Source organism: Larus michahellis, chromosome 3 (assembly GCF_964199755.1).
Source record: "Larus michahellis chromosome 3, bLarMic1.1, whole genome shotgun sequence".
Classification (NCBI taxonomy): Eukaryota; Metazoa; Chordata; class Aves; order Charadriiformes; family Laridae; genus Larus; species Larus michahellis.
In genome coordinates, this window is record NC_133898.1 from 29,660,553 (window position 1) to 29,675,141 (window position 14,589).

At 40.4% G+C, this 14,589-nt stretch overlaps 1 protein-coding gene across 17 annotated transcripts in view; it reads right to left on the minus strand.

The window, feature by feature from the left end:
• RPS6KC1 (ribosomal protein S6 kinase C1) overlaps positions 1 to 14,589 on the minus strand; it is a 92,333-nt gene that overhangs the window by 39,012 nt on the left and 38,732 nt on the right. For 14 of the 17 annotated variants that reach the window (XR_012586068.1, XR_012586067.1, XR_012586065.1 and 11 more), the window contains 2 exons: positions 11,958 to 12,076; positions 4,164 to 4,256 (listed from right to left, as the gene is read on the minus strand). Coding sequence is in view for 10 of the 17 variants with exons in the window: in XM_074579463.1 (XP_074435564.1) it covers positions 4,164 to 4,256; positions 11,958 to 12,076 (212 nt within the window). In the remaining 7 variants the exon portion in view is untranslated. The remainder of the gene's footprint in view (positions 1 to 4,163; positions 4,257 to 11,957; positions 12,077 to 14,589) is intronic. The other 3 variants (XM_074579466.1, XM_074579460.1, XM_074579465.1) reach the window with 1 other exon arrangement.

Consider the following 14,589-nt stretch of genomic DNA (forward strand, 5'->3'; position numbering starts at 1 on the left):
CCATGTGAGAGAAAACATCTGCTATGGTCAACTCAATTTCACAACAGCAACAGTCTTGTAACTTCACCTCAAAATAAAATTCCCAATACTTAAGTTTCTAAAAAACAATAATGGGACATAGCTACCTATGTCCTGTTATTCATGCACAGCACACACACTGCCATAAAAAGAGCCCATTTCTCCTACCCTCTGATTAAATTCCATTAAAACTAACCATAAACTGTTTGAATTCATCTATGGGTCTGCAGATCATGCATCCAAACTCTACGTATTTGCTATATACTTGTGCTTTTTGGCACTTTCACTCATCAAGTAGACAAATAGTAATCGCACTTTCTAAATAATTAATAATACTGATTTGGTGGTTCTGTATATTTCTAAAGGTCAATTCATCAAAATGTACTACCATCAGAGTTATGACTTCTCACAATAGCAAGACAGCCACAAAAAATAACCTATACTCAAGATAACAGAATTGCTTCCAATTCTTCAGAAAATAAGTTATTTACTTCTAGAATCCTCTTCAGAAACTCCCAAAATAATTTTAGCAAGGCCCTGATGAGAGTATTTTATTTTATAAGGTTTCAGATTGTTCAATAAAGCTTAACAAACAGCGTATTGAACAACAAGCTCAAATGTACAGACATCTGCGGAAGAACTGATCACAGTTACACCAGTGCCAATACAGACAATGTGGCTTGATGGGGGACCAAGGGAGGGGATAGAAAAGACATAAAAGACAGTCATTGGTTACAGAAGCATAGTTATTACTTAATGCACTCTGCTTTCAAGATGAATCTTTAAACTGAATGAATCTAAATAACAGAGGGTTCTAAAGAATAAGAAATTGGGTTTGAAACAGCATTGTGAAGGTATCCAGCAGCACCATAACAAAGTCGTTTCTTTAGGGGCCAGTTGTAGCTTCAAAAGAAAGACTTGCCTAGGGCAGAAACTCAGCACAGAATCCGCAACCCTGATTTTTAATTAGGCAAATTTTGAAAGCAAAAATCTTTGCTATTCAAAAAGAAGTTTTCTACTTTAAGGTACGTGAACTGATAAAATAATTGATCATGGCTGGTGATAACAGTAGCTAAAATATTTAGCTATTAGCCTGTTTTCAATGCAGCACCTCTGGTAACACTAACAAGAGCTTTGCTGCCCAATCAGCAGCACCTCACACTCCACTTTCGCAGGACAAAAGCCACCTCCATAACTAAATTAAACTTCTATTTTCAGAAACCTACTCACAGGTATAAACTTCCCATAATAAACATAAAATACCTGCAAACCCCACCTAGTTAGCCTTTGACACCATGAAGTAAGCAAACACAGCAGCAGCAGAATTCAAGAAAAACGGTTTCCTCAAGCAAAGTGTAGGTCCTCTTGGGTCTATTAAAATAGTTGGATTTACACCACAGTCTTTGCATGAGAGCGGCAGCAGCAGGATGGGAGGGGAGGCACAGATATGGTCATTCTTCTGTGAATTTTTACAATATTTTAAGGAGTTTAGTAAGTTAAGATATCTGACTCTCCGATTCAGCAGAAAAGGGTCAACACAAAACACAGCAAAAATTATTCAGGTGACAAGGAAGGTGGAAAGGCAGACAGAGGGAAAGATGGCACATTCAGAATAAACTAGGCTAAAATTAAATGTCTAATCATCCTGCCTAGCCTGAAATAGTTTGAAAAACCCAGAGTTTCAGGTAGCAACGAGCATTTTGTCTGCGAAAATGAAGCCAATTCAAAACATTTCAAGAGGCTTCAAAAGAAGAACAAAGACTGACATTACTCTAAGGGAAGGCACTGAACCTTTCAGCATTTGATGGAGCGCAGGTTAACAGCTGGTTTTCTCGAGGCAGCACTGCAGCAGGCAGACACCACTCTGGGCTTCAAGCAGCTGTGGGAGAACAAGCCTGCAAACCAACCACCACCATTTTTAAGTCAGCGTGTTTAAGCCAGTCTTGCACAGGATTAGACAAGACAGCAGTGAAAATGACGGTGGCCCATTACTATCTATGCACCCATTTTCTGTGGAAACGGAAGCAGCTACCTCAGAGTTAGAATAAGGGAAGAGTATTTTCAGGCAAAACTTTGTGTGACACTGAGTCACAGACTTGTGCCCAAAAGCACGGCATCTTCATTGCTGGCCCTGAAAATCACAATCCATTTTCAAGAACAAACATGCTATCTCATCTGCTTGGCTCCGGCGAGGATACTTAAGACATCTATTTGGATTTCTCCACGATGTGAGCTTCAGGGCATACGCAAGCAGAGGAGGCAGCAAAAACCAGTGATGGTGAGGAAGGGAGTGAGATGGTGCTTTAAACCAAAGGCAGGGGCATCATCTCCAGCACACAGATACATGTGCACACTTTTGCTTCATATTCACGTGCATTTTGTGTATGCATTATAAAACCAAATAAAACACACTCAGAACATTTGGGCTTAGAGCAGTTTTTCATTTGCCTCATAACTTTATGAACACTTAAAACATATGAAAAAAGACAGCATGCTCAGAATAAAATTAAGTTCATAATAAGGAGAATCTGTAAGCAGGTATGCAAAGTACAAAGACACCTGAAAGAATATTGCTCCCTTTTTTATAGAATACTTAAAACATTAACTCTGACTCCTGTGATATTGTTTACACATGAGCATACCAGCTGTATACACAAGCCTGTTACTCCACACACACACACATCTCCAACACCAAGATCTTATATTTTTGTCATCACCAGAACCCTGATTCTTCCCAACTCTGCCGCAAAGATCTGGACGCATTCAGCTCGCACCCAGGACACTTACTAGAGCTGTGCTCAGAGAGATCTAGGAGATCTGATAACACCAAGGGCTCCAAAAAGTTCATTCTGGTCAAGCATCTTCTCCAGTGACTGTTCATTATTCTAATACAAGAACGAAGATACCGATAGTCTTTCTTGTCTCATTTCCAACACTTCTGCAGCCTCACATCGTCAGACTAATTCACAAAGTCCATGCCTACTGCACCCATTTAGTGGCTACTAATTTAGTTAGTGCCTACTAATCCAACAGATGGGTGCTCTTTCCAACCTGTCTCTCCAATACGTATACAGTGGCACACAGGATAAATTCTGTACTTACAACTGAGAAAAGAAGATACAATGAATATGAAGACAGAGATGAGAAAACCTTGTGTGCTACAAAAACAACGATAATACCTAACGCATATAGCCCTCTGAGGAGAAGTTATCAACTTATGCACATAATTACAACAGAATAGGCAAAGAAAAACAAAAATCAGTCCCTGTAGCTAGGTTCAGTCCAACAAGAAGAAGAAACCAAGAAATACAGACCTTGAGATCAGCTACAGGTTTTCTGATGCACGTTACAAATGCATAAATAGACCATGTGCCAGTACATCATGCACAGACCAGGGACTACATAAGGAACTACCAAAAGGCACAAGGGAATTGGCATGGCAAAAAGGAAATGAGTCTTTACAGTCTGCATCAGCCACAGCCACATTGCTGAATAATACATCATCTTAAAAGTATTTGGTAAGGTGATAACTAATCAGCATTATCAAAACAATGCAGCAATTCTTTTGGTCTCTTAATGAGGCTTGCAAAAAATCCGTATGGTCCTTTACTGTTTACAAAAGGGGTATTACCCTGGGATTTTGGAAGACATTATTTGCATAAGTCAAAAATAAGCTTGGCTTCATTGCTGAATCTCTGTCTTTGCTGGGGATTTCAATTTCAAATACTTAGGGAAGGAGAACAGTCATGCATGTCCCCAGCCCCCATTTCAAGTGACAGTTCAAAAGTAGGAATTTCTACCCTTCTATATTTCAAGTATCCACCAGTTTATTCAACTGAAAACACATCTACTTGTCCTTACCCCAGTATTGTAACCATGACTTCGTTTTTGAAAAACAGGCCTCATCCTATTGAATGCCACCAAACATGTACCTTATCCTTTAGCTCAAATATATTTTGCATGACCTTACATGAATTGCTTAGATAAAAGCCTTTTTTCTTCTACTTTTGTTATTTTAAAGTGCAGATGCATTTGAGTCATTTTCCTCTTTTGTTTCATATCCTTAAGATCCACAGCTTCAAAGACAAAATGTCAGCATGCAGTCGATTTATGACTGAACTCTTGAAGAGACACTGAAGAATTACCTTGTCAATCACCCCAAGGACTCTGAAGGCCTTCAGTTCCTCGGCAGGGCTCCTTAGGTTCCAAGAGGGCCTTGAACTTAGTGATCCTGGAGGCTAATGGAAGATATCAAAGATTATACATCAATCAGGGTGGTACTTGAAGGAAGACTGCCTGCTGAAGCAAATGCCAGGCTGAAGGAAACTAAATTTATCATAAATCAGAGAGAGTGAAGATGAAAGGAGAAGTTTTCTGTTTGTCCTTAGTGGGGGCGGGGGGGGAAACAACTTGCAAGTAAATAAAAAAATATCAAGATAACATTGAAAACAAAAATTTTAAAAAGAAAAAAATAATGAATTTTTATACTTTATATGCTTAATGGAACCTGGCAATCGATTACTCAATTCTTACCCCATCACAATAATCAATCAAAGCCTTACAGGTATTCTGGATACAAAATAATTCAGAGATCACTGAGGAGGAGAAAGCAAATTAGAGGCTTTTTAAGTCTGAAGAACATAAAATACAGAATTATAAACAGGGTTCTCTTGCTCTCCGGTGAGCTTTATGAAATCGTTTTAATAACAAGGTGCACAACAGAAATGATTCCTAAAACTGCCTTAGAAAAAGGTAGATAGCTATGTATCATTAATCTAGAAATTAACACCATAGCAAGAGAATTGGCAGGTGCTAACTATTCAAGTAGTTAATACGCATAGGTTTTTGTCTGTGCCATGTTTTGTAGTTTCTCAAGGCAAACTCAAAGCTTGCACGTCAGAGGAGGGAACAACGTTTTAAGTGGAAGTCTTCTGGGACAAAGATCAACCTCTTAAGCATCGCATATACCTCTGGCACGTTAACAAACATTTTCAGAAGTTTCTAGTTGCCAACTGAGAGAATTCATTAGATCCTCCTCCAAAAAATTCAACATGCAGCTTCTACTAGAACCGCAGACCTGGATCTCTTCCTCACAAATAAGGTAACTTCATTTGCAGCATTGTTGAATGCCAAACTCCTTTTAAGCATAACCTGGCCTCCCCAAGTATACTTCTATTGCACAAAGGTAGAGGAAGGTGAAAATCCTTGATTTTTAGGCTTCTAAGAGGTAAAAAGGCAATATTTAACAAATATGTCAAAGGAAAACTGCTGGTAAGCAATTTACACTGTGGACGAAGTGCTTAAGTATCAGTGAAAATAAAGAAATTTTCCCTTATGATCAGAAAGTCCCAGGAAAAGCGAAGAACCTGAACAAGGTAATTTCCATTTGCCTCCCCGATAGTGTTTCCTCTCCAGCATCCTTACTGTACTGTACATCCCCAAAACTGTTTCCCCTTCATGTTGCCAGTCAACCACCTTCTCTCCTTCCAAATTCTTTCCCAGAAATCAACACTTATTTAAGTGCCCACAAAATTCAAAAGAAAGGATCATACACATGTGTTCAAGAAGCATAGAGAAAACTGTTCCTTTCTTTTGTGTTCACCTACTGAGCTTGATGTTCAAAAGAGTTTATTATTTCTCTTCATTTATTTGCCCGGGTCTTATAATTGTTGTGTCATGTAAACACTACCAAGCAAGAGTACCAACAGCAGTTAAGAGAAAACAGCCCGGATTCTACAAATCACTAAGAAAAACTCTACATGAAGTTTTTTTTCCAAATCTAATTTAGGTTTCACATTCTAGCAAGCTGTTGGAAGGTCGAGGGAGTTCTTTTGTTAGGTTGTATTTTACGAGTGTGCAATTTTTCTGCAGTAACGAAATATTTGCTTTGAAACAAAGAGTTGTGCTAACACTGAGTTTATTCATGACAAGATTTCAAAAGCATTCTAAGGAATACATTTAATGAAAGAGAACATTTCCAAATCCTCTAGACTATTATAAAAGAGTTCCACTTCTATCTGCATGCTATTACATTTTATAACTATTCCTCCATAATCAAGCTTTTAAAATTTTCTCTTACGCATAAGATTTCAACCATGAATTAAGTTCACACATCTCTAAAGAACTTAATAGTTGTCTAATAATGCTATACAATCAGACTCCTGCACCCACCATGTCTGAAGAGCCCAAGAAAACTACTACATATTTTCAGGTCCCTCTCTAAAATATCACCAATGGTGGCACAGTCAATAATACTGGGTACACACATTGTTTTCCATATGCATGTTCTATAGACACTTCTTACCTTAAAATGGTTAATAATCACATCCACAGCTCCCAGTAGCTTCTCCATTTTTATCAGTTTCAGGTTATTTTTTGCTCTTTACAGTACTTTGGTTTCCACTGTTGCGAAATCTAATAGTGGAGCCCAGTGATGAGGAGGCATCACATTCTGTTGTGAAGCAAGCTGGAAGCAAACTCTAAATACCCAATTCCCAGAACTACAGCAATTAAGCATTCTATGAAGCTGCCTGTTCCTCTGAATAGGGTAAAAATCCAAGCTCAGCATCTAGCCAGCGATAAGAAAAATAACTAAATAACAGCTCTCTCATCAAAAATAGAGGAACAAAAAAAGAAAAGGAGAGTAACAAAAACTCAAAGGCTTCATTTGCCTTTAGAAATAAGGCATTTATATTCTAAAGAAAGTGGCAGGCTACCTCTGCCTGCAGAAGGCCTTCAGCAGCTTGTCCAAATGCTCTGCAAGCTGCTCAGGTATCCCAGGACCTTCTCCCCTGTGGCTGGGCCTTGATGTGTTTTGAAACTATTTCCAGACTACACTGAGCTGCACAGCTGGAGTTATCTGACTTGGGATTGGTGTCACCAGTTCCTTTCCCACCATCAGCTTTGGGCTAGCATATGCTAATTTCAAATGGAAAAGGATGATGCTGATTGTGATGCTGCATCCAGCAGCTTGCAGCCACCATTTGCCTTTGGAAAGCTCTAGTTTTGCAAGCTACACAATGAAATATGGCAATAGTCCTTGCCTCAGCTTTGTCATCACTGCCAGCAGTTATAAGGGCACGGGGAGAGAGAGAAGCACCCCACCAGCCAAGCAAGAGGAAAAGCCTCCCATGTTAACCTAATTTAACGCAAGAACGCTATCCCTAGCATTTAATGGGAAATCATTCTACTGCTGATGCTGCCACCTTTGACAGCAGTCACCACAGAACCTCAGGATAAAAAAAAAAAGCACTTTCACAAACACCAGTGCAGAGCTGCATATCAAAATGCAATCCCCCCTCACCATTCAGAAGTCGACGTCTGATGACTTCAGTAACCATCCCCCTGTAGCGTGGCCAGACCCTCAGCTGCAGCCAGGAGGTGCCTTGTTTTGAAGCAGATACTGCAGGCCTGAGGTGCGAGGCTCCACGCCATGGGTGCGAAAGAGCTTCCAGCTCTCCTGGCCTGGCAGAACATCCTGGCCCCTTCCTCATTCTGCACCACAGGAAAACAAGGTTGCATCTCTGCACGCATCTGAACGCGGAGACAGAGCTATGGCGTGCTTCAGAAAGTGCCCCGTGATCACCAATTTGTGTCTGCATCTTCCCTGAAGCTGGGACACATCTAGGGTCATGCACATCTGGAACCAGCAGCAGATAGGAATGCAGAATGTGATCTTGGAAGCCTTGAGACTGAATTTCTTATTTTATGTTAAATTTACATCTCACAGAACTACAGCAGTGTATTTTCTTTATACTTCATGTAATTTTCATGCACATTTAATGAGAATTTTAGGAAGTAAGATATCCTATGAAAACTGCGAAGATTGAAGACTTCTTTTCCTATTTGGGCATCAGGCTTGCACGTAACTTGTTACTAAATTGCTTTGAAAATCAAAAATAATTGACATTTTAAAAGACAACAGCTTTTATAACAGTGCAAAAAGAGACAATTCAGAATATAAAAAATTGGGCACAAGTACAGCCAAAAATAATTTCAAAGAGTGAAAAAAATATGCATTATAAAAATACCGACAAAGTTAAAAGGAACAACACAGCCTATATGTGTAGCTATGCTGGGCCTCACAGCTGACAGCTATGTAAGACTGCAGCTTTCTGACGGTCAATCCAGCGTAGCTCCCACTCATGTTTGGAGGTGGCTCCCCAGAGCTGCTACTTATAAAGGGGCAGGGAAGAAAATACAGCGTGAGAATCTGCAAAGTGGCCTGCTGCTGCCATCACGCAGCATTCTTGAGCGTTTGTCATCAAGAAGGTCCTTGAGGCTGCTGTGCTGTGCCAGAGGAGGAAGAGAAGGACAGAGTTTGCTACAGCTTGCTTTTCCAGAAGGTCTGCATGCCTGTTTACAACCTCCAGAAGCTGTCTCCACAACTCCCACTCCTATGGGTCACAGCAAGGCTTTTCTCAATGTTTACAAGACCCTGTCAAGTGAGTTCCCCGTTCATGGTCAGTCACAATTGCTTCAGTTCCTTGTGTTTCTTTTCAGCCTTAAGAAATCTTCTATCCGTCCTTAAGCCCTCCACCCATAACCTTTTTCTTTTTTTTTTTAACAGTGCCAAGTATTCTCCAAACAGCTTTTCTTGTGCTCCTTTCTTCACCACTCGGACTTTCGACCACCAGGGTGGTTGCCAAGGATGCTATTCTTGAGGGTCATCACTGTTGGCTTTTTGTTAAGGCAAGAAAAGTAACAAACTATTGTTCTTTGGTTTTGTTTCCATGGCATCAAAGATAATTTTTGCTTCTCAGCTCTGAAATGCCAGGCCTTTGCCTCTAGGGAAATCTAGTCTTCAAAGAGGCAAGGGCCTGGCATTTTGGGCCGCAGAAGAATAGCTCACTTCCTTCTGCCCCAGGTCACCAGAGAAAAGCCGCAGTGCTTTACTGTCACATGGTGTTCAAATGGCAAATAGATGGCTTCGGGTGCGTTTAGCAGGCATAGTCTTTTGAGGCTGCTGCACGTGGTTCAGCACACAGCTGGCAGCCCGAGCTCTTAGGAGATACAAGAGTTTGAGAGGTGCATGACAATAATCAAACCTGCACTTCTGAGCTTACCTCCTCCCTTGCTGGACATTCCTCCGGACTGGTGGATGAGAAAAAAGGAAAGTGTAATCTCTAAGAAGGCCAGGTGAGCCTAGTTTTGATGCTGATCACTGTGGTTGTTCCTTGCAAGGGCACAATAGGAAACACAAATCTATCTAACACCAGACATGGGTGACAAAAAACAGTTCTGCCTTGTAACATCAGGTCAAGAACAAGAACTTTGCCTTAAATGCTGATGCTTGCTTACCAGTCAGACTTCTTCCTTCAGTGTGCAAACAGTCTCAGCACCCCCACTGCTCATGAAGTTCCCTGCACTGAACCATGCTTCCCATAACCAAAATGCACTCTGCCAATTGTAATATAGGCACAGGTACTGCTAGGATACACTATTTGCCCATCATTTTCTTGCAAACCAATTTCAGTGAAATGGTTTAAACTGTGCTGGGCTAACAGGTGTAACAGCACTTGGCCATGCTTCTAGGAAAGGCTTCCTCACTGTAGTAACGGAGAGATTCTTGTCAAATACTTCAGTGTTCCTCCAGAAGGGAAGCGATGAGAGACCTCTTTACAGATTCATGTGAGCAAAGAAGGCATTGTACAGTGTTATTTAAACATTTGCGTTTATATTCTATCCAAGCAGCAGCGTTTGAACAAGGGATGGCATCACTCAGCATGACCTACAGCAGTAGGAGGTGCTAGCGCTAACAGACCAGCCTTTGACCAAAGGCATGTAAATAGCAGTTAGAGAAATATCAAGCTGGTGGGAAGCGATGGTGGAAGCAGGCATACACACTAACCTTGTACACTGTAGACTTAATTTCTTTAGGAGAAGGACACAAAATGTGTCACTAGTATCTCACAAAAATCACGCTGTATATAGGGGCAGGTCATTTCCGTGCACTTATCACTGGGGTGAAATAATTCACGCGAACTCCAATATAAACTGTCTTGGGCAGTAAAAAGGATAAGCAGTAACTAAGGTGCAAGAAATCCACGTCTGCTCATCAACCAATGTGCAGCAAGACTCATATTCCTCAGTTTCCTTAAGACACTAAGCCAAAGCACAGAGCATACTAATTCTTAGTGGTTCCTACCATTACCCTTACAATAACTTTGGGAGATAAGTCTTCCTCCCAATTAACTTTCAGCTATCAAGTTGGAGACAAGCTGTTCCTCACCACAACCCCCATGACCCATCAGCACCATCTGCCCTTGATGTCAGTAAATTCCAAAGCTCTAAGATGAAAGTCAAATTTATGCATTATGAAGAGCAGCAAATAAAAGATACTAAAATATATGTACAGACTTAGGTAAAACAAAGGCAAATTGTGAAAGCATGGCTTCTTTTGTAAAAAGGAGAATAAGACAGGTGCAACATTTTGCTTGTGCCAAGCCAGATTTGCCTTAACTTGTCAATTTTGAGTTTCAACACAGAAGAATAATGGTATTCTAGTCTCACTACTTTTTTTTTTTCTTGTCTTATCCCAATTAATCCTGCTTTCCTTTGGATCTGCAAAGAAGGCATGTGCCTTATTCAGTACAGCATAAAAGAGGAAATACTTTACCTCTCAAATTCACATATAAAAATGCAACTTATTTCTTCCTCTTTCCCAGCCACAATTAGATTTTAATCTTATAGAAAGGCAAAAATACGTTGTTAATGTTTTTTTTCTTGTTCTGCAGTTTCCAAACATACTGAGGTTTTCATTCAATATAGATTCTTCCTCATTTTCAAGGGTGTTTGACCCAAAGAAAGACTACCTAGTAAGAGTTCACATCAGTCCAAAATACTAAATTGTTCAAAGTACAATTCATAGCAGCAGCAAGACTCCAAATCTCACAAAATATATCCCATTTGGAACATCCTTAAAATTGTACTTGTGAGCTCTCACAGTAAAAAAAAAAGCTACCCTTCAAAATCAGTGTTTTTGCTTTTTTAATTTACTTATTAGGCAGTTGGATTTTACAAGACTTCCCATTTTTGCAGCAGTCGTCTCCTTAAAGCATTTTTAGATCCATGCAAAATAAGCAGCAATAGTCTTCTGCCCTTTTTGTCCTTGCTTGATATAAATGAAGAGAGATAGGAAGTTGGTAACTGTCATATTTACTACAATGGGGCGTTCATTGACAATTACACACATGACTGCAGTAAAAGTCTAAAGTAAGAACAGATAAGTCCCAAAGGAACTGGCTGGGGAAGGGCAAAGTAGAAATGTATCGAGGGTGCCTTGGAATAAGCTTTGTTTGTTTTTTGTGCAAGTATAGATAAGGGTGTTTCTGCTTATGAAGTTGGGAATTACGAGAAAAACTCCTCAAAAATCAAGAAGCAGCTGATCACTCAAGCACATGCAAGAGAGACATCTGAAGGGATCAGGAAGAACCTTTGCTCAATTAAGTCCTTACTTTGTGGGAAATTCATCTCTCATCCCCCCCATCATGTGCTTGAGTCACTTCCAATACACCATGATGTGCTAGGCTAAAGAAATGAACAGCCTTTCTGCTCTCTACAGGACCAAGCGATATTCTCACGGGAAAGTCAAAAGAAATGTTACATTCTGGTGGGTTTTTTCGCTTTATCTTTAAATTCTTTAGCATGATTAAAAATGTTTACATCATTAACTGCAGACTAGAAGGAAAGCATGCAAACAAACAGGCCTGGCTTAAATCAAGCACTCCTTGTAATGCTATGAAATGCAACCAACAAGAATCAGAAAAGAGCAGCAACTTAACAGAAACGTAACATCAAAATACTCCTCAGGCCTCCTGAAAGAGAGAAATTCTAGACAGTTTTTGAACCTCAAGCTTGAATATCCTTTGCTAAAAGACAGGACAATTTAATTCTACCAAATTCTTTTTCAGAAAAAAAAAAAAGAAATTAAAGTTTACCATAGAAACAGATGCATCTTCAGAGGATTTATGACAGAGACTGGAAATTTTTTCTGCACGCATAAGGTATTCTGCAGTCTTCCTTTTCACTGCTTCTCGACGAGTTGGACTTGATTCACCTCAATAGAGAAAAAGAAAGTTATTTTTTCTATAGAGAGAGAGGTACTAAATAATCAAAGTACATGACTGCTTTGATTCTACCTTTTTGATTTCCTTTGGGTTATTCATAATCAAACTTACAGATATGCATCTTATAAAAAGCAAGTACTATGCTCTGAGAGTTCTACAAAAATAACAATTTAAGCCTTTCTATAGCCTAAGGTAAATAAAAAGTCTTCCCTCATTTTCCTGTGATCTGGTATATGTTCCTATGGTAACATAAGTAAGAACTGAAACAAACCACTGATCCAAACATTGTACCCCCAAAAAAAAAAAATCAATTAGGGAAGATACAATAAGACATTTACAACAAAACAATAAAGAAACTTATTTTTTCCCCATGTTTCTAACATGGACTTTCCTAAGGATAGAAGAAAGTCAGAAATGCTGTCAATATCCAGAAGGCAACATGAGAGACACCAAGAATTTTTGCTCACAGCTTTCTGATGCTATGTGCTCCTTGCCTGTTGGCTTGGGGTGACACAGGAAGAAATGAAGAAGCGCTTGCACCAACTACTTCACTTCCCAGATGACTGAACAACCTTTGTGTTATATCAATCTATGTAAACTCTTCCAAGAGGTGAGAATACTGTGATACCGCACAAAATCTGTATTCACTTTAAAACTTACAGTTTATGTTTAGGCATTTACATCGTGAGCAGTATGAGCAGTAATTGTTATAATAGATTCCATTCGTGATGTCAGCACCCAACTGCTCAACCACCAAGCAAAGATAAAAAGATTGTGAGCCACAATTGTTATAACAGAGAATTGAGATTACTATGCTGAAAAATAGTTACAGACAACTGTCCCAGAAGAAGTCAGAGCAATAGCAGAGACTTCTCATGGCCCTGACGGTCTCTTCCAGCCACAAATGAGGCCAGATGAGACTTGCAGAAACACAGCCTTGGCTGTGACGGGCTTCTGCACCGACAGGTGCAAGCCAGGACCTCTCGCAAACCAATGCTCAAACAGGGCAAGGAACTGCAAGGATATCTGCCTAACAGCTACTCAACATAAAAGACAAGGCAAGGAACAGGAGAGGTAATAAATCAAACACGCAAATACACAAACCCTAACAAACAGCAGATAACAGAGACAGTAACAAAGACTAGAATTCATAAGACGCTGATCAATGGAAAGGAACCTCTGAGTGTAACCTTGAAGAAGTTCAACCAGAAACTTGGTAACTGATAAGAAAAAAAAAAAAAAAAGCATTATTGTCGGTTATCAAGAATGAGTCTCATAAAAAAGAGAAAACTTATTAGGGGATGTCTGAGGGAAAACTTGCTCTGTAAAGTCTTGCACACAAAACTTGCTGTGGGAGGCTTTCTGGGGGGGATTGTGGCAATGTGTAAGATGTTGTGAGATGTTTAGGGGTAGGATTAAAGGTGAGGAAAGAGAGGGGGTCAGTGTGGAGGGGGAGGCACAATCATAAGAAAACAGTGGTGGGAATTACACAGGCCAGCTGTGTGCAAGCAGGCTGCTTGTCAATATGGTTGTCCAACTGAGCCCTTTACCCGACCACCACTGTCTGTCTTACCTTCTTATTAAACTCTGCCCCTCGCTATTTTCTGTCTGAGTGTGTATTCTTTGTGCATAAGATACGCCAACAAACTTCAAGCCAGATAAGCAGGCAAGTGAGACAAAATGTCTGAGAGCTGGATCATGGAGCTGGGGGGGGGGAGGGGGGAACGGCATGCAGAGTGGGGCAGCTATCAGAGAGACCTGGACAGCAGGTCTTTCCCTAACCAGCAACATTTCAAAAGAGGATGGTCTGCTCACGCTGTCTGTGGTTGCGTCGGTGTCTCTAAAAGCAATACCCTTCCACTTGAGTCCATCTGTTTGTGGCCAACCATGCCCATACAGAATACATGCATGCACGTGCAAGCCCCTCTCAGAAATTCGCACTCAGTTTCACTACTGGTAGCACCCAAAGAAGGGGTAAGCTGCAGCCATGTCTCTCCAGCAGCTCAGGGCAGGAGGAATCGCTCTGATCCTTCAGTCAGACAGATCTGGCTTCCTTTAACATCGACTCCTTAATAAAGGAGGAGGAGCAGATTGTTTGACTGCTCAATTTTCCCAAAACACTTTCAAGATGGAAGATAATAATGAAAAACTGAGTACGAGGTCTCTTCAGAAAGTTCATGGAGAGTTCCTCTGCTGTAGGCTCTCAGAGCTGCTGTTTTCCTCCCACCCCATGCAAGAGGGACTGAATCATTGCTTTTATCAATCCTTAAGCTTGGAGAGTGAAGGTGGCAGAGGCTCTTTTACGCTTTTTGTTGCCACTGTCTACTACTAGTCCTTTTGACCCTGCTAAAATAAAGACTCCCCCTCCTTTTCATGACTACAAACTACCTGAACTCACAGAACCATCACACACACTGCATCAAGAATAAGCAGAAGAGACTTATGATCTACTCCAAGCTCTTCTGTAAGTGATCTATTGTAAATGTTATTATCCACCTCATAG